The 22,701-nt window shown below is 36.4% G+C and overlaps 4 protein-coding genes across 4 annotated transcripts; 2 read left to right on the top strand and 2 right to left on the bottom strand.

Annotated features, from left to right (window-relative positions):
- Positions 1-2,986: 2,986 nt before the first annotated feature.
- Positions 2,987-4,501, top strand: LOC21396435 (dehydrin Rab15). The gene is made up of 2 exons (XM_024174425.1): positions 2,987-3,267; positions 3,961-4,501. Exons 1-2 carry the CDS (start codon positions 3,067-3,069, stop codon positions 4,186-4,188), a joined length of 429 nt encoding a protein of 142 aa, XP_024030193.1. The 5' UTR covers positions 2,987-3,066; the 3' UTR covers positions 4,189-4,501.
- A 1,937-nt stretch (positions 4,502-6,438) lies between these two features.
- LOC21396434 (pentatricopeptide repeat-containing protein At5g44230) lies at positions 6,439-8,467 on the bottom strand. Its single transcript, XM_010111614.2, has one exon. The coding sequence runs from the start codon at positions 8,450-8,452 to the stop codon at positions 6,764-6,766; it is 1,689 nt and encodes a 562-aa protein (XP_010109916.2). The 5' UTR covers positions 8,453-8,467; the 3' UTR covers positions 6,439-6,763.
- A 4,519-nt stretch (positions 8,468-12,986) lies between these two features.
- Positions 12,987-14,231, top strand: LOC21396433. Its single transcript, XM_010111613.2, has 2 exons — positions 12,987-13,177; positions 13,847-14,231. Exons 1-2 carry the CDS (start codon positions 13,010-13,012, stop codon positions 14,051-14,053), a joined length of 375 nt encoding a protein of 124 aa, XP_010109915.1. The 5' UTR covers positions 12,987-13,009; the 3' UTR covers positions 14,054-14,231.
- A 257-nt stretch (positions 14,232-14,488) lies between these two features.
- LOC21396432 lies at positions 14,489-18,177 on the bottom strand. The gene is made up of 7 exons (XM_010111612.2): positions 17,556-18,177; positions 17,133-17,275; positions 16,547-16,818; positions 15,962-16,116; positions 15,316-15,578; positions 15,163-15,225; positions 14,489-15,058 (listed from the first exon to the last, which is right to left on the bottom strand). The coding sequence occupies exons 1-7, from the start codon at positions 17,833-17,835 to the stop codon at positions 14,801-14,803; spliced, it is 1,434 nt and encodes a 477-aa protein (XP_010109914.1). The 5' UTR covers positions 17,836-18,177; the 3' UTR covers positions 14,489-14,800.
- Between the last annotated feature and the right edge of the window lie 4,524 nt (positions 18,178-22,701).

The following is a 22,701-nucleotide window of genomic DNA, read 5'->3' as shown; positions in this document are numbered from 1 at the left end:
TAGTGTGAATGGATAGTGTATTGATCAATCAACAACATATATTATAGTTATACATAATTTTGTAATTAGAAACACCACATATTCTGTTCATATATTCTAAAAAAAATGTCTAATATGGTTTTTTAAAAACAAAAGTATAAGTTAAAAAAACCTCAAAGAATATGTACTAGCAGGTTGTCGATCATGTAAATAAATTGTTAAAAAAGTAAATTTATAATAAAAATGAATGAGAGGAAAAGTGTACTAGTAATAGCGTCAGAAAGAGGGGAAAAAAAAGTTATGGAGTTAAAAAAATTAGAAAAAATAGTCCCGTTCACTTCGCTGATTCGAGTTTAGAATTTGAGTTAAGATGTGATTTTATGTGAGAGCTTTTTACTGTAACAAAAAAGTTAGATGTGATTGTTTGTGAGAACTTTTTACTGTAGAAAAACTCAAATTCTAAACTCAAATCAACAAAATGAACGAGATCAAAATAGAGAAGGGGCTGTTAGAGGGAAAAGCTCCATGGGAATCGAGGACCATTGGGCGATAGGTTGCTTTTGGGTTCCATTTTGGAACGTCTGAACATTTACGGAAGCTATCATTCGCTGGGCGAGCGCATTTATACGGTAGTCATTCTTAAAAAATCTTATGAAAGGAGGCTTGAGAGGCTCTCGAAAACTTCGAATGTTAATGTAAAAACATAGAATATTGCCATTAAATTTCGGCTCTAAAAACATAGAATATTTTGGCAATATTCTAAGGGACTTTTGGGCTTATAGAACTTAATGAATTGGAAGACTACTCGTTGGATTGCTACTTGGGATACTACTAATTTGACCAAATGAATACCGAAAATTTAAAGATTAATTACAAAAAAATCCCTTCAAATTATGATCAGTGTAACACTTTATCTTTTGATTTTTAAAACGCAACATCAACTCCCCTTAAATTATGAAACGTTGACAAAATACTCATTTATGTTAATTTTAATGTTAAAAAATATACTCATTTATGTTAGTTTTGACGATCAAGCTCATCAATTCGATTGTTTCACTCGAATAAATTGGTAAAGAAAAATGATCGAACTACGGTAGGATCGGTAAATCTTAATCGTACTTTGTCATAAATTCTCAAGTGCTAAATAATGATTAAGAAAAACTAAATTGTTAAAATCATTTGTGATTAAATCACAACTGATAAAACAACTTAAAAATAATTTGTGATTAAATCATTAAGTATTTTATACTTAATGATTTAAATTGATTTGTCTATTATATGAATGATAAATTGTCTTTCTCATGAGAAAAAAGGGGTTCTTGAATCGTGGCATTGACGAAATGAAAAATCTTGGATAGAAATCTACTCATCCAGATATGGATAATTACTTTCCCCCACCTCTCCACGCGGCTTATTTTCAAACGACAAGAGCCCTTCATTCCTATCGAGAAACCAAACCCCAAGAAAATACCAATCAGGCCCTATTCAGGACCTACATCAACGACAATTCTATTGACACTTGCAACCCTAACAAGTAGTCGGTTCATCACCTTCAAGATTTCCAATTTGAATACGTGCGTTCTATACAGGGATGTTTACATTTTTATATATTGTGTTTCGAGTATATTTAAAAATTATATTTTTAATTTTTAACCATATTAAATGTATATTTTTAAATTAAATTTAATACTTAAATTTATACATTTTCATAATTAACTCTTAATTTTTAAAATACCTAACGCATCTTTAAATAAAAATAAAAAAAAACTAAAAAAAAAATTTTAACTTACAGTTTTAACTTTAAAAAATCTAAAATACCATTAAAAAATTTTTTTTTGTGTTTTTAATATTTATTTTTTATAATATTAGAAAGTTTTAGTTTTATTTTCTCTTTTTTTCTTCAAGATAGTTTGGTCATTTTAAATATTAAAATCAATTATTGACCGAAATAAGGAATAAATTTATATATTAAATTAAATTTAAAAGTATATATTTAATGAGATAAAAAATTAAAAGTATAAATTTTAAGTAAACTTAAAATATAAGGTATAAAAATGTAAATATCCTTTCTATATATCATCGTCGTCATATATATCATCATTTATCGTTATTTTTCCTCAAATAAACGAAAAAGATTATTGGTGTGAACGAATTTCCTTGTCTAATTCTATTCGAATAATGATCCAATTTTCACTCATATGATCATCATATACCTATAACCACACAACATATTAAACAAAGCAAGAATGTTTTTGTTTTTTTATATAAGCAAACAAAGCAAGAATTTTAAAATGAACCAAAGTATTAAACACTGCGGGTGTGTCCCAAAAAATATTATAAGTAACAATAATAGACGAAATTCTTATCACTAATACACCGAGCTATATTGAGTATCGAACTCTCATATATTCTAATAAATAAAATAAAATAAATAAAGAGAAAACTATCCAACTTATTTTTAGAATACACCCCTTACTCTTAATTAATACATTTTTAATTAATATAATTATTTAATAAAATAATATAAATTATGAAAATAAAAATCTAATAAAATAAAATAAATAAAAAGAAAATTATCCAACTTATTCTTAGAATACATCCCTTATTCTTAATTAATATAATTATTTAATAAAATAATATAAATTATGAAAATAAAAATTTAAACGGATACATCTTTAAAAATATGTTGTCTCATTTTCTTTATAATAAAAGACATCCTGAGATTGTCATCATTCATTAGCTAATCTACTTTCAACTAATCCAACATATAAGTCTAGGACAATAACAAATCTTATCATTGCCGACACCGGAGGACAGGTGCCATGATAAAACATCGCCACCTGCCCTAGAGCAGTAACGTGTACCGTATAGTATAACTTTTCCTAGGACGTGTAAGAACCTGACGACATGCACGTTGAACTCCTCACTATGTCCACCACTAACTCTTACATGATATCTCTCAGCTTTAACTTTAAAGTTGTCTCTATAAATTCCAATCCTTTAGCACACAAATCATTACACATTCACCACAAGATTTTGTGTTAAGCTTTGAAATAGTATTGTTCCTTGATAATTGGAAGAAAAAAAATGGCACATCACCAAAACAAGCATGCTCCACCACCCCAAAGCGACGAGTACGGCAACCCGGTTCGCCAAACCGATGAGTACGGCAACCCCATTCCTCACGGTGGCGCCACTACCCGCACCACTGGGTATGGAACCACCACCACTGGCGCCACTGGTGGTCAGGAAGGACACAAGCTTCATCGCTCTGGAAGTGGAAGCTCAGTAAGTAGTATCTTTCTTTTGCGCTCACTTATTACAATCTAGTTGGTTTGAATAAAAATAGGTTTAAACAGAACTTCAAAGTTTTATAAGAAAAAAACACTAAAATAAAAAGTTTTGATTCAGGCCAACGGTTGTGTGAGGTTTTTTCCTCGGGATTCTATAAATTAAGTACTGGGTGTTTAGTTTTGGTACATGATTCTGCCATATTGTTTCTCCCCCTCACAAATCATTTGAATCAAACAAAATTCCCGTCGATAATAAGAATTTGAAACAGAACCTAAATCATGATTCATGATTCGGGTACACTCTCCAAATACGCTCGTAGGGATTCTTCAAAGATGTTCAGTTTTATAAAATAAATTTCCGAATTTCTTTTTTTATCACACAAGAAAAAAAATATAATATCATTCAAAATCAAAAGTTTAATTAAACCTTTATAGGAGCTGCGTCTAGTCGAAATAGTAGAATTGGAATCAACAATTATAAATAAAAATCCGTTTTATTCGAATGATATTGTTACCATTAATGAGATTAACTATTTTTTTAAATAAAAGAAAAACTATCTTTTTTTTATTAACGCTCTTTCATATGTTTTCTGTAACCTGGTCATACTGAAAAAAAAAAAAAAAAAAAAAAAAAAAAAAAAAAACTGTACGTGGCTGACTGTGTTACTGGTTAAAATAATGATTGCAGTCAGAGGATGATGGGAAAGGGGGGAGAAGGAAGAAGGGGGTGACGGAGAAGATAAAGGAGAAGCTGCCGGGGACCCACAAGGATCAAACTCACACAACTGCCACCACCACTCCTTGCGGTGGTCACCAAGTGCCCATCACAGGTAAGCAGGGAGAACGTGCGCAGCCTGAGAAGAGAGGGATCGTAGATAAGATCAAGGAGAAGCTTCCAGGCCAGCATGGAACATGAACATCATTAGACAGCTAGCTACGTCGATGGACTAATAATAATGATATGAATAATATTATACTTATTATTACTACTTTCTACTCGGGGTTCGTATTCTGTCTACGTGTATTGTGGATAAGTTGTGTGTTTGTACGCTAGTCTTGTGGAGCCTTATAATGAGCTTACCAGTTAAGAGTCTTGGTACGGACAAATTGTAGTTTCGGCTTGCTGTCCAATAAACTGATGTGTACCGCTTTATGTTTGGTGCACATCATCCTGTGTGTTTGTACAAGTATATGTGCACTTACGGATTATGCTTACTAAAGTTTTATTATTTTTGGTATTGTTATAATTATTATACCAGCATATATATGTGTGTGTGTGTGTGTGCCGCGTACTAAGTTGCCCCTGTTTGAGTATCAAAACATGCTCTGATAAAAGTATAAACGGATAAAATCAATTTGTTACCTGTGTTATAACACATGAATGTGTATCCTGTGTTTCTCACTCTCCAGATTTTGGCACTCCAACCCTGGTCTGTCCCCACCCCCAACCTAGGTGCCCAGATCCTACCGTCTCCCACGAACGAAACCCATTCTCCTCCCATACCCTCCTCCTACCCCCTGAATGTATGCCCCCTCCTTGCAAATCTGGTGTTTGTGTGACTGAGTATGAAATTGACCATGAAGGTGATGTAGAGGCTGATGTAATGGGTGAAAGAAGAAAGAGTTGCTTGGCATGGACGTGGAGGAGAGTAGGTAAAGAACATGGATTCCTAGGTCTGGTGGAACAAGTGTCAGATATGGTTCAGTGAATACACAATGGGAACAAGTCTCAGATCTGGGTGTTGGGCGTTTGTTTTATTTATTCGAAAAGGTGTTGGGTGTTTGTTTTATTTTTTTATTTTTTTTTTTCCATTGGATAATGTTTGGTAAATTACTCCCAATCTCTTCTAGTGCATAACAAAATCCAATTTCAATTGGTTTTCTGGGTTTTCGACAGACAAGAAGGTTATTTATTTATTTATTTTACAAAAGGATCTGTTCTTCCTTTTTTTTGTTATGCCTTAATTACTTTTTAAAGGGTAAGTTAATGAAAACGGTAATTTTGATATTTCACGTTTTAAAAATCAGTTAAAAGTAAAAATACACGTTAAGAGTATGTTTTGTTATAATACAAAATATTAAATTGATTTTATGTCAAAGTATAAATACTTACAACACTTTAATATGGAAAATATTAAGAACCCTAGGTTGATTTTTTTTTTTTTCCTTAGACCAAGCATGTATTTGGAGTAAAGATCTGAGCCATGCTCATTACAGTGTTTTTTTTACATTACAGTATTTTGAATCTATGAACTAAACCTCCTACAAATTATGGGAGATGAAACAAGAGGGAGAGGGAGAGGGGGATAACTGAGGAATGTGTTTGATTTTGTGTAGCTCTCTGTTATGATTCAATGGAAATTTGCAGGAGATGGGCATGCGGAACAAAGAGCATGAGAAAACAACAACCGCACTTTAGCTGGACGACGACCTCAAAAACACGCACACACACACACAAACGAGGAAAGATCACGAGACTATATAATTTAAACATGTCAATAATTTTAGTAAACGACGATGATCACTGGTAATTGACAACAGCCAAAAAAAGGATAAGGACGACAGTTTATAAAAACGAATAGCTTGACAAAAGATAACTCAATGTCGAACGAAAAAGGTTCAAGAAGCAAGGCCACACTAACTTTAGGAACCAGTAAAATATACGAAAGACAACAGAAACCTAAAAGCGAATCAACTCTGACGACAATAAATCTAAAATTGACAGATGGTAAACAATAAACGACAAAAAATGAAAACAAATGTATAAAAGACCTCAACTGTGGAAATCGAAAAAAAAAAAGAGCTCAATAAAAATACACTAATTTGCAAGGGAATCAACCAAGAAATCAAATCAATCGTAAAACGACAATAAAACCTCCACAACGATACAAAATGAGGAAAAAAAAATTGCACGAGTTACTCGATTAGGCAACTAGAGAAAGAAGAACAATAAAGAGTAAAAAAGCCACGGCTACCTTAGCGAGACAGAAATTAGTTAAGAACTCAAAGACGACAATCATTGGAGAAACGACATCCAGGCTCAGTCAACCATGTATGGTACAATTCAGTTGTATGAATCTATGAATTAATACCCCTCCATCCTAAGTTTAGGCAGGACTTTGGATTGACAAAAGAAACATGTATCCAATTTCAAATCTTTCTTGCAAATATGATATTTTCTTTATGGAGTATTGGACACACAAAGGCCATTAGAACTACGGAATCAAAGGTGTGCACAATAGGTTTTCTTGGAGTTAATTTCCAATCAATGCTTCAGCCTTGTTTAGTATAGTATGTACATAAAAACTTGTATTGGTTATATCTCAGGATTCCGTTGTATAGTTGTCTCCTGTTTATATGCATCAATGCTTTCTTGAACCATGCTTTCCACAATCATCATTTGCTTAGCGAGGGAAAATACGCTACAAAGATTACCAATTCTTATGCTTGCTTTAAACTCACTTTCCAAGGTCCAAACTCCATTTTTCAGATCACCAAAAGTCACCGCAAGAGCATTTTCCGTCACAAAAATGGTGGAATCTCATATTATCTCTAATAATAATCTCTCTCCCTGTGATTTTGGATGCACCACACATGACCACATGGCAATCTTCACATATTCTAAGGTTCTTCATGATCTTAATGGTGCAGCCACCATCTATAGTTATCAATCCGTACACCAGAGCTAGCTTCTCACTATGAGTCATTAGCAAACGCTTCTTTTCATCGTCACTCAAATCATAGACCACAGAATCCAGTTTGGGAAGGTACCCATTATGAGCCTTTAGTCTGTTCAGGAGATCTTCCAGTGCCCGCTTAATCTCGGTATACATTGGATGTATTGTGTCGCCAGAAGAGAATTGATGGATTTCCCCGTTCTCCGCTTCAATCCAGCTATATCCGAGATTCTTTTTCAAACCCCTTTCTCTCATCAACTTCCTCACCTCTGAAACCCCATCCCACATTCCCGCCGACGCGTATATGTTGGAGAGCAACATGTAGTTTCCAATCGCGTTAGGCTCAAGCTCAAAGAGATGGTTAGCAGCATGCCGAGCAATGCTGGGATTCTTAAGCCTGCGACAAGCTCCAAGCAATGCTCCCCACACACCTCCATTAGGCTCCATTGGCATTGTTTCAATGACCTTGAGAGCTTCTTCCAAGCGTCCAGCCCGGCCGAGTAGATCCACAATGCAGGTGTAGTGCTCCACAGATGGAGCAACGCCATAATGCTTTTCCATGGATGCAAATACCTGTCGGCCTTGCTCTACCAGACTTGCATGGCTACACGCCGTGAGCACGCCTATAAAAGTAACATGGTTCGGCTTTATCTCCAATTTCACCATGTCGTGAAACAATTGAATAGCGGCATGAGCCCGGCCGTGCATTGCGAACCCCGCAATCATTGAACTATAAGAATACACGTTTCTTTGCTTCATTTTTTCAAACACCTCAAAAGCAACGTCTACGCTTCCACACTTAGAATACATGTCCACCAATGCAGATCCCACAAGGACACTTTCACAAGCCCCGAATCCAGACGTTTCGGCAACAACTCGAACCGAGTTTGCATATCTAGACACCCCTAATTGCGCACATGCCGAAATAACACTAATAAGAGTCACTTCATCCGTCAGCACACCCGCATTCTTCATCCGCTCGAAAATGTACAACGCCTCCCTCGGCCGAGCATTCTGCGCATAGCCGGTAACCATAGCCGTCCAGGCCACCTTATCCTTCACCGGCAACTCACCAAACAAGTCCTCTGCCAACTCCATATCCCCGCCCTTCGCATGCGCAACAATCAACTCCGTCCACGAAACTACATCTCTCTCAGGCATTTCATCAAACACCCTACGTGCACATCCCAAAACCCCGCATTTCACGTACATATCCATCAAAGTGTTGCCCACATACAAATCAGACACAAAACCACCAACCAAAATCGTCTGAGCATGAATCTGTCTTCCTAAACCCATTTCCTTAACAGCTCCACAAGTCTTGAAAAGCGCAGAAAACGTAAACGACAGTGGCCTAGAACCAGCCCTCCTCATACGACAATAAAAACCGACCGATTGAGAAAGACAACCATCTTGCAGAGAGTAGCCACGAATCATGGCGGTCCAGAGAAACGGGTTAGGGGACGTAACCCGTTCGAAGACTGGTCGAGAGTAGGCGTCCATTGGAACGCCGAGCTTGGAAAGCGTTCGAACGAGCTTGGCGAGAAGATAGCAGCATTGATCGAGGCCTCTGTGGAGAAGCTGGGCGTGAACCTGCTTGATTTGCTTAAAGCTGGTACACCCATTGAGAAGAAAGTTGAAATCTGATTGTAAAAACATCATTGAACGAAAACCTGGATTTCGCACTTACGTCGCTTCATATTTCACGCTTGAGCTGTATAGGTTTTTACTAAATTACCCTCCGCTTCAATTATCAAATAAAAAAAAATCGTTGGAAAAGAAGGCAAGACGATGGAACGAGCTCCGCGCCGTTCTTGTTTAGGTGGGGTTGCTAGTGAAAAAATGCCTAAACAACTTGATGGTCGTTCTTGATCTTTTGGTGGTCGATCGGTGTCTTTCTCGGTCGTTCCAGAATTGATGCTATTTAGACAAAAAAAAGGAAAAAAAAGAAAAAGAAAAAGTGTTCGAGAGCCTTAGAGCGACCAAGAGTCAAACCCGAGCAACCTCGGCGTCGATCTTGTTTAGGTGGGGTTGCTAGCGAAAAAAATACCTGAACGACCTGATGATCATTCTTGCTCTTTTGGTGGTCGCTCGGTGTCTTTCTCGGTCGTTCCAAAATGCTTGCTATTTGAAAAAAAAAAAAGTATCGGAGAGCCTTAGAGCGACCAAGAGGCAAACCCGAGTGACCTCGGCGTCGATCTTGTTTAGGCAGGGTCGCTGGGGAAAAAATGCCTGAACGACCTAATGGTCGTTCTTGCTCTTTTGGTGGTCACTCGGTGTCTTTCCCGGTCGTTCCAGAATGCTTGCTATTTAAAAAAAAAAAAGTGTTGGAGAGCCTTATAGCGACCGAGAGGCAACAACGAGTGACCTCAGTGTCGATCTTGTTTAGGTGGGATCGCTGGCGAAAAATGCCTGAACGATGGTCGTTCTTGGTCTTTTGGTGGTCACTCGGTGTCTTTCTCGGTCGTTCCAGAATGCTTGCTATTTGAAAAAAAAAAAGTGTTGGAGAGCCTTAGAGCAACCAAGAGGCAAACCCGAGCGATCTAGGTGTCGTTCCTGTTTTGGTGGCGAAAAAATGCCTAAACGACGTGATGGTCGTTCTTGCTCTTTTGGTGGTCACTCAGTGTCTTTCTCGCTCGTTCCAGAATTCATCATGCCTTTAAAATGATAATTTAATTTAATTTAGAGTTTCATCATTTAATTTCAACTAATTAATCCAAACAATTCAAACTCGTAATATTTATGAGTACTTTGGTCGCGTAATCCATTACCTATGCTTTGGAAAATTTAAAGTATTACCTAAATCATTTAAATCAAAATTAATAAATGATAATTTAATTAATTTTGACAATATAAGAGTCTCATAACCAATGATAAGTCAATTTCTATTTGAAACAAAAAAACCAAAAAAAAAGTGTTAGGAGAGCCTTAGAGTGACCAAGAGGCAAACCCGAGCGACCTAGGCATCATTCTTATTTAGGTGGGGTCGCTGGCGAAAAAATGCCTAACGACCTGATGGTCATTCTTGGTCTTTTGGTGGTCGCTCGGTGTCTTTCTTGGTCGTTCCAGAATTGATGCTATTTGGAAAAAAAAAAAAAAAAAAAAAAAAAAAAGTGTTGGAGAGCCTTAGAGCGACCAAGAGGCAAACCCGAGCGACCTCGGCGTCGATCTTGTTTAGGTGGAGTAGCTGGTGAAAAAATGCCTGAACGACCTGATGGTCGTTCTTGCTCTTTTGGTGGTCGCTCGGTGTCTTTCTCGATTGTTCCAGATTGCTTGCTATTTGAAAAAAAAAAGTGTTGGAGAGCCTTAGAGTGACCAAGAGGCAAACCCAAGCGACCTAGGCGTCGTTCCTGTTTTGGTGGGGTTGCTGAAGAAAAAAAGCTTGAACGACCTGATGGTCGTTCTTACTCTTTTGGTGGTCGCTCGGTGTCTTTCTCGGTCGTTCTAAAATTCATGATGCCTTTAAAATGGTCACTATACGTGGAGGTAGTTCAGGCAGCTCTGACGTGTGAATTGTTCTCGGTATATGTATTAATAGAAACAAACAATTGGTGGAAGATTTTAAATATCAATCAAATCAATGAACTTCAGTTACTTCGTTGTTTAATGTCGCACGACCGTCATTCAGATAGAACGACCATTGTGTTTAGTGCGCGACAGAGCTTAATGTGGGTCGCGCGCCTAGTGGGAAAGGAACAACCTTGACGACCATCTGATATCGTTTGGGGTTGTTCGGGGTCGCTCAGACAACCTTGAACTGAAGTGATTTGTGGTAGTTATTTGTCATTCAGATAGATCAACCATTGTGTTTAGCGCGCAACAGAGCTTAATGTGGGTCGCGCGCCTAGTGGAAAAGAAACAACCTTGAACGATCATCTGATATTGATTGGTCTTTCGGGGTCGCTCAGACGTCAGACAACCTTGAACTAAAGTGATTTGTGGTAGTTATTCGTCATTCAGATAGAATGACCATTGTGTTTAGCGAGCGACAGAGCTTAATGTGGGTCGTGCGCCTAGTGGGAAAGGAACAACCTTGAACGACCATCTGATATTAATTGGTCGTTCGGGGTCGTTCATGGTCGCTCAGACAATATCCATAACGTTGTATAAATATTATAAATGAATTGTGCTTTCCTCCCCTATGGACAACAAGTACTAGAGTTTAGATACTTGTTTAAAATTCCATGTTCCAATTTAAAAATCCATTCCCTTGGTTCTTACAAAAGGAGGAAGAAAAAGATAGCACCAAAATATAATAAAGTTACTATTGAATCTTGATGGAGTAAATGCTAAGGAACTGTTTGCATTAATAAATCTGAATCATAAGCCAGATAATCTTAAAAGGAGTGATGCATACTGTGTGTAAGATGGCACTGCATGTGTTGAATCATTAATAGTTTAATTAACTTGATTAATAGCTCTTGCAAAGAGAGTATTTTTGAGTAATCAAAAACTACTTTTCTGTAAGAGATATAAGTTTTATACAAAACCAATAAACTAAAAAACCTTCAGAAGTTAAAAGTTGCTCAGAAAAGTGAAAATTTACTTGGTATTTTATATACCCAATAGCGTGCATTCCAATAGTTGCTGAACATGATAGTTACGCAACACAATACTTCCTCTCCAAATTGTTTTCAACTAACCTGTGATCTTAAGAAGTTGGAATTGACTAAATGGGACATAGTTTCTTTTCAATCTTTTATTATCAAAACTTTCCTCATAACTTCTACCTAGATCAACCGTCTCATAACACCAGATTCAAAAGCTTAGAATGCAGCCTTCCAAAATTAGTAAAAAATTTAACAGGCATAGATACCGGGAACTAAATTATGAAATGGAGCATGATCTTGTCTGATGGCGGAGTGAGAAAAAATCATTTTAATGTTTTAGATCTAACCGATTTCTGCTGTTGGCATTGTAGATTTGGTGTTGGAGTTCCAGCAACAGAAGCTGTAGGAAATGGTCTTTCAGTTTTCATGCTTAATTGCTACAGCTTGTCAATCTTGTAATGTTCTTATATGCGATGGATTGAAGTGATGATAAATTCATCTTAATCTTAAACAAAAGTATTGAACTCGTATGCCTAGTGTGATGATGAGTTGTGACTAAGTTTCCTAATAATAAAGTTGAACTTGAATGAGCTTCACCTGGGATTCTTTATTGTCTAAACTTCACTAATTCGCAGAATGCACTCTCTGAATAATACACACACACACATGTAATCATGAACAACAAAAGAAAGAGAAAAACGACAAAATGTCCATCAAAATCATATGTTTTTAGCATGTTAATTTTCTTGGTAATGTAGTATATGCCTTCATAAATTCAATAGCAAGTTCAAAAAAATATCTGAGAAGGTTTAATGTGGCAATCAAAAACATTATAGAAGATCTTAAAATGCATATAATTTATTAGAGCAGAAGCCATCATAGATATGCCCTCAATGTATTCATGTTCAATCGCAAAAAATCACTATGAGAGAAACCCTTACTTGTTCTTGGCCTTGAGGTGATGGCGGCGGGGGCGGCGGCAAAGTCGAAGGGGGAGGCGGCCGCTGTGGGGAAGACGGCGATGGCTGCAACGAAGGGGCCGACGAAGGCGACGACAAATGCGGGGGTGAGTACGTGCAAAAAGCTCCTTCCTCTAGCATGGTCGTGTTCTCTTCTTCAGCGGCCATGAACTCAGGCATAGGGGAAGAGGAGATCTCGGAGGTTCCGAAGGGGGAGAGAGAGGGGGATGAGGATTTTGGGTCGTTCTCTTGCCTTCTTGGTCGTTCGTTCCTCTTAGATTTTTTTTTTTTTTTTTTTTTGAGCGCTTGAGTTCGTGAGGGAAGAAGGGAGGGAGAAGGCCACATCTGTTGGGTTTTTTCAATTAAATTCTAATTTCGATTTTTGTTAATAATAAATAATACTCAATTAATAATAGATAAATACCTATTAATTATATTATTAAGAATTTATTGAAATAAAATAAATACAAATAAAATTAAAAAATCATTTTCTTAATTTTACTTTTTTACTCGGTTATTTTAGCCAAATTCTCGATTTTTGTTGGGAAATCATGTTTGCCACAGCAATAAGGTATATGGCGAAGAAAGGGAAGCCGGAGATGAAACCGATGGAGCTGAAAACCCCACCTGAGCAGACCCAAACCATCACCAGAGTCATCTTCGACATCGTTAAGGAGCACGGACCTCTCACCATTGCTGAAACTTGGGATCACGTCAAGGTTTACTCTTTTTTTTTTTCCCTCGGCTTTCAATCAATTTTGTTATTGCAATAAACAGAAAACGCTTGAAAGAAAGATTTTTTATACTTTCAGATTTCATTTTCGACGTCTCAATGAGAAATATGGTTGTGGGTAGTCGGTTTTGTATATAGAATCCATTCGGGTTTTTTTCCCCCCCTTTTCTTTTCTACTACTTTGTTGTGTGATTGTTTAATCCTACCATCTCTTGCTCTCATGTTATCTAATCAGTCTAATTGTCTATGTGAGATACTACTGACGTTGCAAGTGTATTGTCAGAAATCGTAAAAAGTATTTGTTGAGTTCAGCAAAATGGCCAAATTGCTCGTGAAAGCACAAAAATAATCATAATTTAAGTACTAGGCATGCTTTGAAGAAGAAGAAAAGACATTTACCCATGTAGTTATTAGTTTATGTAATATTTATTTGATTTTATAATTATTCAATTGTAAAAGTTTGGGCGTAAGTCTAAAATCAGTGAGGGTTAGGAAGCAGAGTACACAGCACAGATACTCTAAAAGTGGTCCAACTCGGGACATATTTTTGTGGTTTTAAGAGATGCAATAGCAAATCCAACATTTTTCCTAAAAGAGAGAACTCTTATTATCCCTGATATGTAACGTGCTTGAACTAATGCTGTCCATTGTGCAGGAAGTTGGGTTGAGAGGATTGACGAGCAAGAGGCACATGAAGATAGTGTTGAGATGGATGAGGGAGAGACAGAAGCTTCGGCTCATATGTAACCATGTTGGACCTCACAAGCAGTTCCTTTATACAACTTGGTTCACTAAACCCAACATGAAGCAGGCTAAACCAGTGAAAGCTCCTCCACGGCCACAGTCCCCTTCAAATCCGTGAGCTCACTATCTGCGTTGTGAGACCAGTAAAAGTGTGTGTTTTAGGTAGCAAAAGTGTGTTACAACTATTAGATTAGACTTGCAGGCTGTGTAATCCTCTCTTTGGGGAACATGTATTTTCATGGCTTTTTGAGTAGTTGATCAATTGGCCAGCTGTTATTCATGTTTTCTTGATAAAATTGCTACATCTACCCTAAGAATGCATATGTCTGAATTTTTACTATTTATTTTCTATTAATATCATTTTAACTAATATAGTTACTTCACGAAAAAAGATATTAATCAAAGGTGAATGATAAAAATCCGGCCAAATCCAACAAAAAAAAAAAAAAAAAAGGAAAAGGAAAAATGAAATCAGCCAATAACATTTAGGAAAACAAGCCTATAATGCCAAAATTCACAACAAAATACATAAACATGTTAAGGATCGTCAGTGTAGGGTAGAGATTACTTGTAATTCTAGATTTCTAAATACTGAAAAGACCGAGCAAGCGAGCACTACGATGTCCAATTAGCCCACGCTATGCCAGCAAAAATTTTGAGTAATTTGTATGGTTACATCAACTCTATCAACAGGCTACTATCATTTTCTATTTAGTATGTACATGATGTACAACCCTTTCAGTACAGAGAAGTAGCCAACTTGGGAGGAAATCTGCCGCCATAATGGAAAAGTCGCCTTCTCCATCAAGTTATCGGTGCATCTAAGGTTGAAACTTATCACATTAGCCATGAATAGACAGCTTCATTAAGAGACTGAGTGGCTCTTTGACCTGCGCAGGACTTCCTTCAGGACGGTGGCTATTCTATCTGCCATGTGGTGTTCTAAGAACCTCTCTTTCACCCTTTCGTAGCCTCTCTTCCCCATTGTAAGTCTCCTCTCAACATGAGTTGCAAGCTTGACGATGTTTTTCGCAAGAGCAGTAACCCCTTCTTTCCCGGCAGGATGCAAAAAGCCTGTTGTTCCATTGACTACAATCTCTGTGGTACCTCCTGCTGCTGTTCCCTGATGATTGTATCCATTTCAAAAAGAAAGGTAAAATGAAATTGTCAACCAAAATCAACAGAAACAAATAATATCAAAGGAACTATAAACGAGGAATTCATTACCAGTACAGGCAGCTGAAATGCCATAGCTTCAATAGTTATCCTCCCAAAGCATTCACCACGGGCCTAGATGGAAGGGATGTTGAATGATTTAAGAGGAGATGAAGATAATCATTGTAAGGATTAAAAAGAATGCCATGAGCAAAGCAAGCCTACCTGGGAATTCTGAACAAGAACATCAATTGCCGCTAAATAAGGAGCAACTGTCAAAGTTTTGTTCACAAAATGAACACGGTCTTGAATTTTCTTCTGCATCACATAGTTGCGAAGTTCCATTTCAAACTTGGTCTGAGCAGTCATGTCACTTCCCACAATAACAGCATGCAATGTTGGCACTTGCAGTTTCTTCTCTTGAATTATTTGCAAACTCTCGTAGAAGGAACGCAGAAATAGATCCTGGCCTTTTCCACGAGAAACACCTGTAATCACAAAGTGCACTTTAAGGCATACAAGATATATGCTAAACAGATAACTTTAATTTCAATGTTCCAGTTCTAATAATCTTTTCTGACCAGTAGAAAGAGATCAGGGGTGTTTGTATTTGTCTTTGACAGACATTAATCTCAAATAAAAAACTGAAAAAGGAAAGAAAGTACAGGTGACTAAGGTGAAGCATTTCAACCATATAACCTTTACTGGCAGAGTACCCACACTTAGCCATACGGTCAATGAATACCCTACAAGATTTTTTTATTTAAAGCAACCTGACAAGTGTCTCTATTAATCATCAATGTAGTAAAAGCAGTTGCTATGGAAAAATGCAAAATGAAAAGAAATTATGTCATCAGTTTGGAATACGTACTATTTATGATGGCAAAGAGTATATCTTCACTTCGTACTCCAAGAGATTCCCGGACGTGCTCTCGCAAAACTCGTTTCGCTACACTATCTTCAGCAACTTCCATTAGTTCCTTGCTGTTTCCTAGGTGAACAACATAGGTCTGAGGCATTTTGATCCTGGGGAAAGAAATTGATCAAAATTTTATTCCAGAGGAGGTAACAAAAGATTAACTGAAATGGGAAAAACTACGTGGAATAAAATTCAAGGAAAAAACATGCACCTGAGATCGAGGAATATGCTAGAATGACTATCCAACAAAGTGAAATTAGCAAAATGACCTTCTTCCATTTTTTATGAGGAAGGACCACCTAATCATTCTTTGTAAAAAGTGGTCATTTTACAAATAAAAATTTTTAAAAAGTTATTTTACTAATAAAACTTTTTTATTGAGTTATTTTTACAAAGCCCTCCCTAGCAGACTAATAAAAGAGTAGATCATGGTTTAAGGTATCCACACAAGAATAATTATATTCCGGATAAACAAAGATGCATTTACATTTTACACAATCTAAAGCAAATACAATTCACATCCAAAATTTAGCCAACCTTAAACGTCCTCGAGTCCTATTCTTCCAATATTCAGCTGTTACATGTGAATCAATCATAGCACCAGCAACAAAAGGCAAATGCTTGACATAATCCAACTTAAAATAATGCCCTCGCATTTCATGGATCCACCACAGAACTTTTGGGAGAACACGAGGAACATGATCCTTAAGAATTACATCCAGCCATTTCCCAGAAACCGCAGTGTTTAAAACAACCAAGTCAGCCTTCAGAGCAGCATCCACAGCTTCTTGACCTCTTGCAGATAATACCTACCATACAAAAGAGCATATTACAGAAAAAGGGCAACATCTTATAAACTTCAACTATCATACGGTTCTCTCACAGAATTGTAAATCCAACAATGCAATATAAGATATCGAACATGAACCTAAGAGAGTACAACACTTAACATAATACTATGTTACATGATGACTAAGAATAAGAACATAAAAAAAGAATGTAAAAAGAAAATAAAAATAAAAAAATAAAAAGAAGACAAGTAGAAAACAAGATTAAGCATGTTTGAAACTCTAGATCGGATATGAACAACGATAAGAATTAAGAAATGTTGAAAGTTTGCTACCTGAACTCCTCGCGTCAACATCTTGTGCTCCAAACTGTATATAACCTCGTCTGTATCCACTGGCTTTTGGATTGTAATCCAAGAAACTTTCGCACCAACACTTCTCAACAGAAATGCAAGCTCCATTAACAACAACGGTCCTCCTAGACAAACCAACAGAAGCTTTTGAGAGAGAGAACGTAGTACGAAATTCATTAAAAAAATTCGTGCAATAATTATTAGACTAAAAATTAACAACACTTCGATGCTATTCCCAATCATTCGAATCGCTTTCAGAAGATTCTAGAAAGAATTATAAGCAAACAAGACTAAAAACAGTACGAAAAGCATCAACTTTTCGCGCCAACAATTTATCAAACTAAAACTGAACAAAATCGCAAATGCAAAAGCCAATGATCCGGTAAACTGAGATCGCGGCAGTACCGGAAAGAGAGAGCTCGTGCGAGACCAACAGGACCGGCTTGGATTTCATGAAGCCGAGCGGGTTTGGAGCGGCTCCGACTATGGAGCCGACGGCGGAGGGGACTCTGGTCGGCGGCCTCTTGTCGACGACGTCGAGGCTCCGATCGCAAGTGTCGAAGGCGGCTCTGATGAAGAAGGCGATCAAGGTGGAGGCAGAAAGCATGACGAGGAACGCGAGGAGCCACCTCTTCTGCGACGCGACCCACCCGACGGAGGAGGAGGAGGAGTGCTGCTTCGCCATCTCCGAGGAAGGATTGTCGCTAGAACGAGCTTCATCGGCATTCTAGGGTTTCGATCTGCGACTGAGATTGGAGAATTTCAGACATTTTTGGATCTTCTTCTATGGGGTTAGAGACAGTGGAAGTATAAATGACACCTGCGAAAGTTCTTCTGGGGAAGGTCTTGGTTTTCGTTGGAATTAGGAATTTTTAGGGGTGGTGATTATGATTAATAACTAGATTTGGATCTTTTTTTAATGATTTTAATAAGTTATTTAAAATTGGCTAAGAACAATTTTCAAAAGGGGAAAAATTAGTTGAGAACAAATGAATTGATCTTGAAACTTTGCCAAAACTGGCTCGAGATTTTGAAAGGTTGGGATTTTATGATTCATCAATTATTTACTTTTTCTTTTTGACCTTTGGAATATTGTTTTTTTTTCTTTGAGGTATTTAACTTTTCGAGAAACATCTTTACTTTCTTCTAGCGGTGCAACTTTTGCCGGTGGGCAGGTCCGCTGTCTAAATTTTTTAGGTTTGGTGGGCAGGCCTATCTGTCAACCCAATTAAAGTGAAAATTTAGACTAGGGCTCAGACAGTCAATTTGGGCATCTCACCGGAGCCCATCGCTGTGTAGGAGTGGTCAACCGTCGTCTGTCAGAGTTTTTTTTGAATTTTTCTGGTCAAGCCTGATTTGCCTGAATGCCCGACCCGCCTGACTGCCCGAAAATCATGAAAAACGGTCAAAAATTCGATCGTTGCTGCCCGACTTGAATTTTGCCTGAAAACCCGAATTTTGCCCGAATACCCGAGATGCCCGAAAACCCGTCCAACGGCTAGTTTTTTGCATGAACTCGCTGAACCCTAAACTAGCCGTTGCACCTCGAATTTTTTGAGAAAAAATCAATTTTTTAACCTAAAAATTTCCCTATAAATACCTCCATGCCCCACACATTTTTCTCACTCAAACTCTCTCAATCCCTCTCAATTTCTCTCAATCTCTCTCAATTTCTCTCAATCTCTCAAATCTCTATTACAATTTTTCTAAAAACTATCACATTATCCTAAAGCTCTCTCTTTCTCAAATCGCTATTATTTTTTTTATAATGGATCCTTTTGGTTATAGCGGTATTCTTGTTTATGCCCAACACAACGTGGAAGAAGGGTAATTTTCCACTAATAAATTTGTTACGCAAGAATCTACTAATCCGAGCCCTGGTGGACGTACTGGAGGTTGTGGTCGTAATGGTGGTGGGCGTGGAGAAACGGCGAGTGCTAGTGCGACTGCGTCTGCAAGTGTTGCAACCTCTAGGAGGAAATGCAAGCACCTCGATAGTTTGGGATCACTTCAACATAATTGAGGAGATCGACAATGAAGGTAACACTAAACATATAGCTTAGTGTAAATATTGTTTATCTAAATTACAAGGTGACACTATTCACGGCACCACACACTTGAGAAGACACTCCGAAAAGTGTCTTCAAAAGCTTAGCCAATCCGGCGGACCCGAACTCCGCCAAACACAATTATCTTTTGATCGCGCAACCAGTGGTCTAACCACTTGGAAATACAATCCGCAAGTAGATCGTATGGAAGTTGCACGGATGATAGCTGCTTTAGATCAACCACTTAGTTTTGTAGAGCATCATAATTGACAATGATATATTAAGGTTGTATATAATCATAATGCACAGTTTACTTCAAAAATTACTCTTAGAAAATATTTATTAAAATTATTTAAAAAAGAAAAAGAAGCATTAATAAACCTTTTACACTCGACTAGCGGGTGCGTTGTGTTAACGGCAAATACAAAAGCAATTGAGTTCTTTGAAAATGATTTAAGTTTATTCGGTGACGGTACTATTTTCTACCAATGTTGTGCATGTCACATAATTAATTTAATTGCTAAATCCGGTTTAAAAGAAATGGATAATCACATTAAAAGAATTAGAGATAGTCTTGCATGGATTCAAGATAGTAACCAAAGACAAGAAGATTGGTTTAGGTTCTTACAAGCATTAAATATACCTCCTAGAGCATTAGCGTTAGATATGTCTATAAGATGGAACTCAACTTACATAATGCTTCAATAAATGCATCCCCTATAAGAATGCTATAACAAACTATATGTGTGTAAAAGTAGGAGTAGGACATATAGACGCATATGATTGGCAAATTGTCGAAGTTTTATATCAATTTTTAGGTAAGTTTCATGAAGTGACTCTAAAACTTAGAGGAACATATTACCCAACATTACCTTTAGCTTTAGGAGAACTTTTACAAATTAGTATTTTATTTAGCAAATATAGGGAGGACCCAATCTTAGCAGTTCCTATCCATTCTATGGAAAAGAAATTTATAAAATATTTGTCTAAGTTGCCTTTGTTGTATGGTTTAGGTACTTTTTTTTATCCTAGATTAAAATTAGAAGGTTTAGAAAGTGGTTTATAAAACTTAGGTGAATTTTTAGGCATCAATTGTAAGGACCAATATCCAATAATAAAGGAAAAAATATATTCGATCTATAGTAAATATGAGATTAGGTTTAGAGTACCTCATAGAGTACAGGAACCGCAACAACAAGACGAAAACCCGCATTCATTCTTAAATATTTTCGGGTTGAAGAAGAAGAAGAAGACAACTCAAACAGAAGCTGTGAGTGAATCTTTGTTAACAAGTGGCAGTGGCAGTGGCGGCGGCAGCTTCAACGAGCTTATGGTGTACCTCAGTGAAGGCTTAGTAGTCCACGGTACGGCATAATCGTTTGACTTAGTTCAATGGTGGAGGACACAGCCATTAACTTGGCCAATCATAACTCGATTGGCAATGGATATATTTTCGATCCCAGTCTCCACTATTTCATCCGAATAAGCCTTCAGTACGACAGGAATAATACTTAAGGAACGCCGGAATGCATTGTAAAGGGATATTGTTGAAGCCTTGGTTTGCATTAAGGATTGAGATCGGGCCGATCAACGTCTACAGGATACAATTTCACCGACAAGCCAAGAATGGATTGATGAATTTAATCAATTAACATTTAATTTTGAAGACGATCCTTCAACTTTAAATTAAATTGTAAATTTGTAATTTGTAAATATGTATTTACTTTTGACATTGTATTTGTATTTGTATAACTTTGTAAGTTTGTAAAATTTGTAATTCGTCACAAAATGATTGCACTCTTTTTTCCTTGCCAAGTTTTTATTCCAGTTGGGTTTTCTTAATAAGGTTTTTAACGAGACAATCATGAATTACGAATTTTAATATACATCAATAATATACATGATTAATTTATTCAATTGTGTTAATAATGTCTATTGAATGTTGATTTTGATTTTTACATAATTTTAACACAAACTAACTTAATAATTATAAAAATTAAAAAATATTTAAAAAAAATTCAGGCTATTCGGGCAGGCTCGGGCGGCCCGGCCGGGTTCGGGCAACCAAATATAAGCCCGCGGCCTGTTCAAGGGCATTTTCGGGCTCAGGCGGCCGGCCCGAATTTTTCGGCGGGTCGGGCTCAGGCTCGGACAAAACCTCGGTATTTTTTAGCAGTCATGGGCGGCCCGTCCAAAGTTCCAGCACTACTTTCTTCTTCTTTTCGAGAGATTTTCTGATACCTCACGTATTAATATGTGAAGTTTTTTAATTATTAAATTTATGTATTTTTTAATTTTTACGTGATTTTATAGAAATTTAACGAAAAAAATTTAACGTATTAGATATAGTCCTTTTTTAAAAAAAATTTCACTAAAACTTTTAACTTGTAATTTGTGACTGTAGATTGGAATCTAATCCTTTATTAAATCTGTAAGACCTTGAATCCAATCTAATTCAATAAAACAACGAATTTTCCAAATTAAATTATACCGATTTGCAGATTAATCTACGCTTTGAACCTTAACACTTATAGCCCTTCTATTTTAAATATTCTCATAAAATTAATAACTAAATTAAACACAAACATAACATAACATGTCATAAAATTAAAATAGTTCTATAAAAGTTGTCGTATAAGACTAGGACTTTTCCATACATATATACTTAAATATATATGTATCACGGAAAAAAAAATCTGTTAAATATGTGATTTAAATATATATATATATTATATAATATAGTTTGAATTGATAGATTATTTATATTTAAAAATATTAAATCTTAAATCTAATCTATAACTTCAGATTTAGAAAATCTCAATCATTTATTAATATAAAATTCTTTCAATCCAAATCATTTATTAATATAAAATTCTTTCAATTCAGATCATTTATTAATTCAAAATTCTTTCAATTCAATTTAATATGTCAGATTGTATTGAATTATGCGGACCAGACAAATTAACAGGTTCGATGAATACTATGCTTTGGAGTAGGATTAAGAAAAAAGAAAAAGGAAGTATTTCCATAACGAGTGACACAAAATTTTTTATACAACAAACTGATGCAAGTAATACTACGATCGGTGACTTCTTAAAAATATAGTGTGTAAATATATAGTGTTATCAGAATTTGAACCTCAATGGTTTCATTTATTTGTTAGTAAAGTGAGAATAGACTCCATATTGTATTTAAAAAAAGAAAGGAGAAAATTTCTCAATGCAAACGACATGTTGTCTTCGAACACGAACCACGAAAAGTTTTGCACGATGAAACCTTCCTCAAAGTGAAGGATTAATTACTAAAATTCCCTTTCAATTATAACCATTGTTACAATGTGCTCTCAATCTTCAAAAAAAAAAATATTTGTTTCTCTGATCTATAAATTAATAACAAAAAAACTCATTCTATTGATATTTTTTGATAATTTATTAAAACTGATTTTGGCTTCCTAGGTTTAAAAGTTATTTCTAGAAGTGTTTGAATCATCTGTTATAAGTGTT

The sequence above is a fragment of the Morus notabilis genome, unplaced genomic scaffold, assembly GCF_000414095.1.
Source record: "Morus notabilis unplaced genomic scaffold, ASM41409v2 Scaffold720, whole genome shotgun sequence".
In the NCBI taxonomy this organism is placed as follows: Eukaryota; Viridiplantae; Streptophyta; class Magnoliopsida; order Rosales; family Moraceae; genus Morus; species Morus notabilis.
This window is presented reverse-complemented; position numbering and strand designations above follow the sequence as displayed.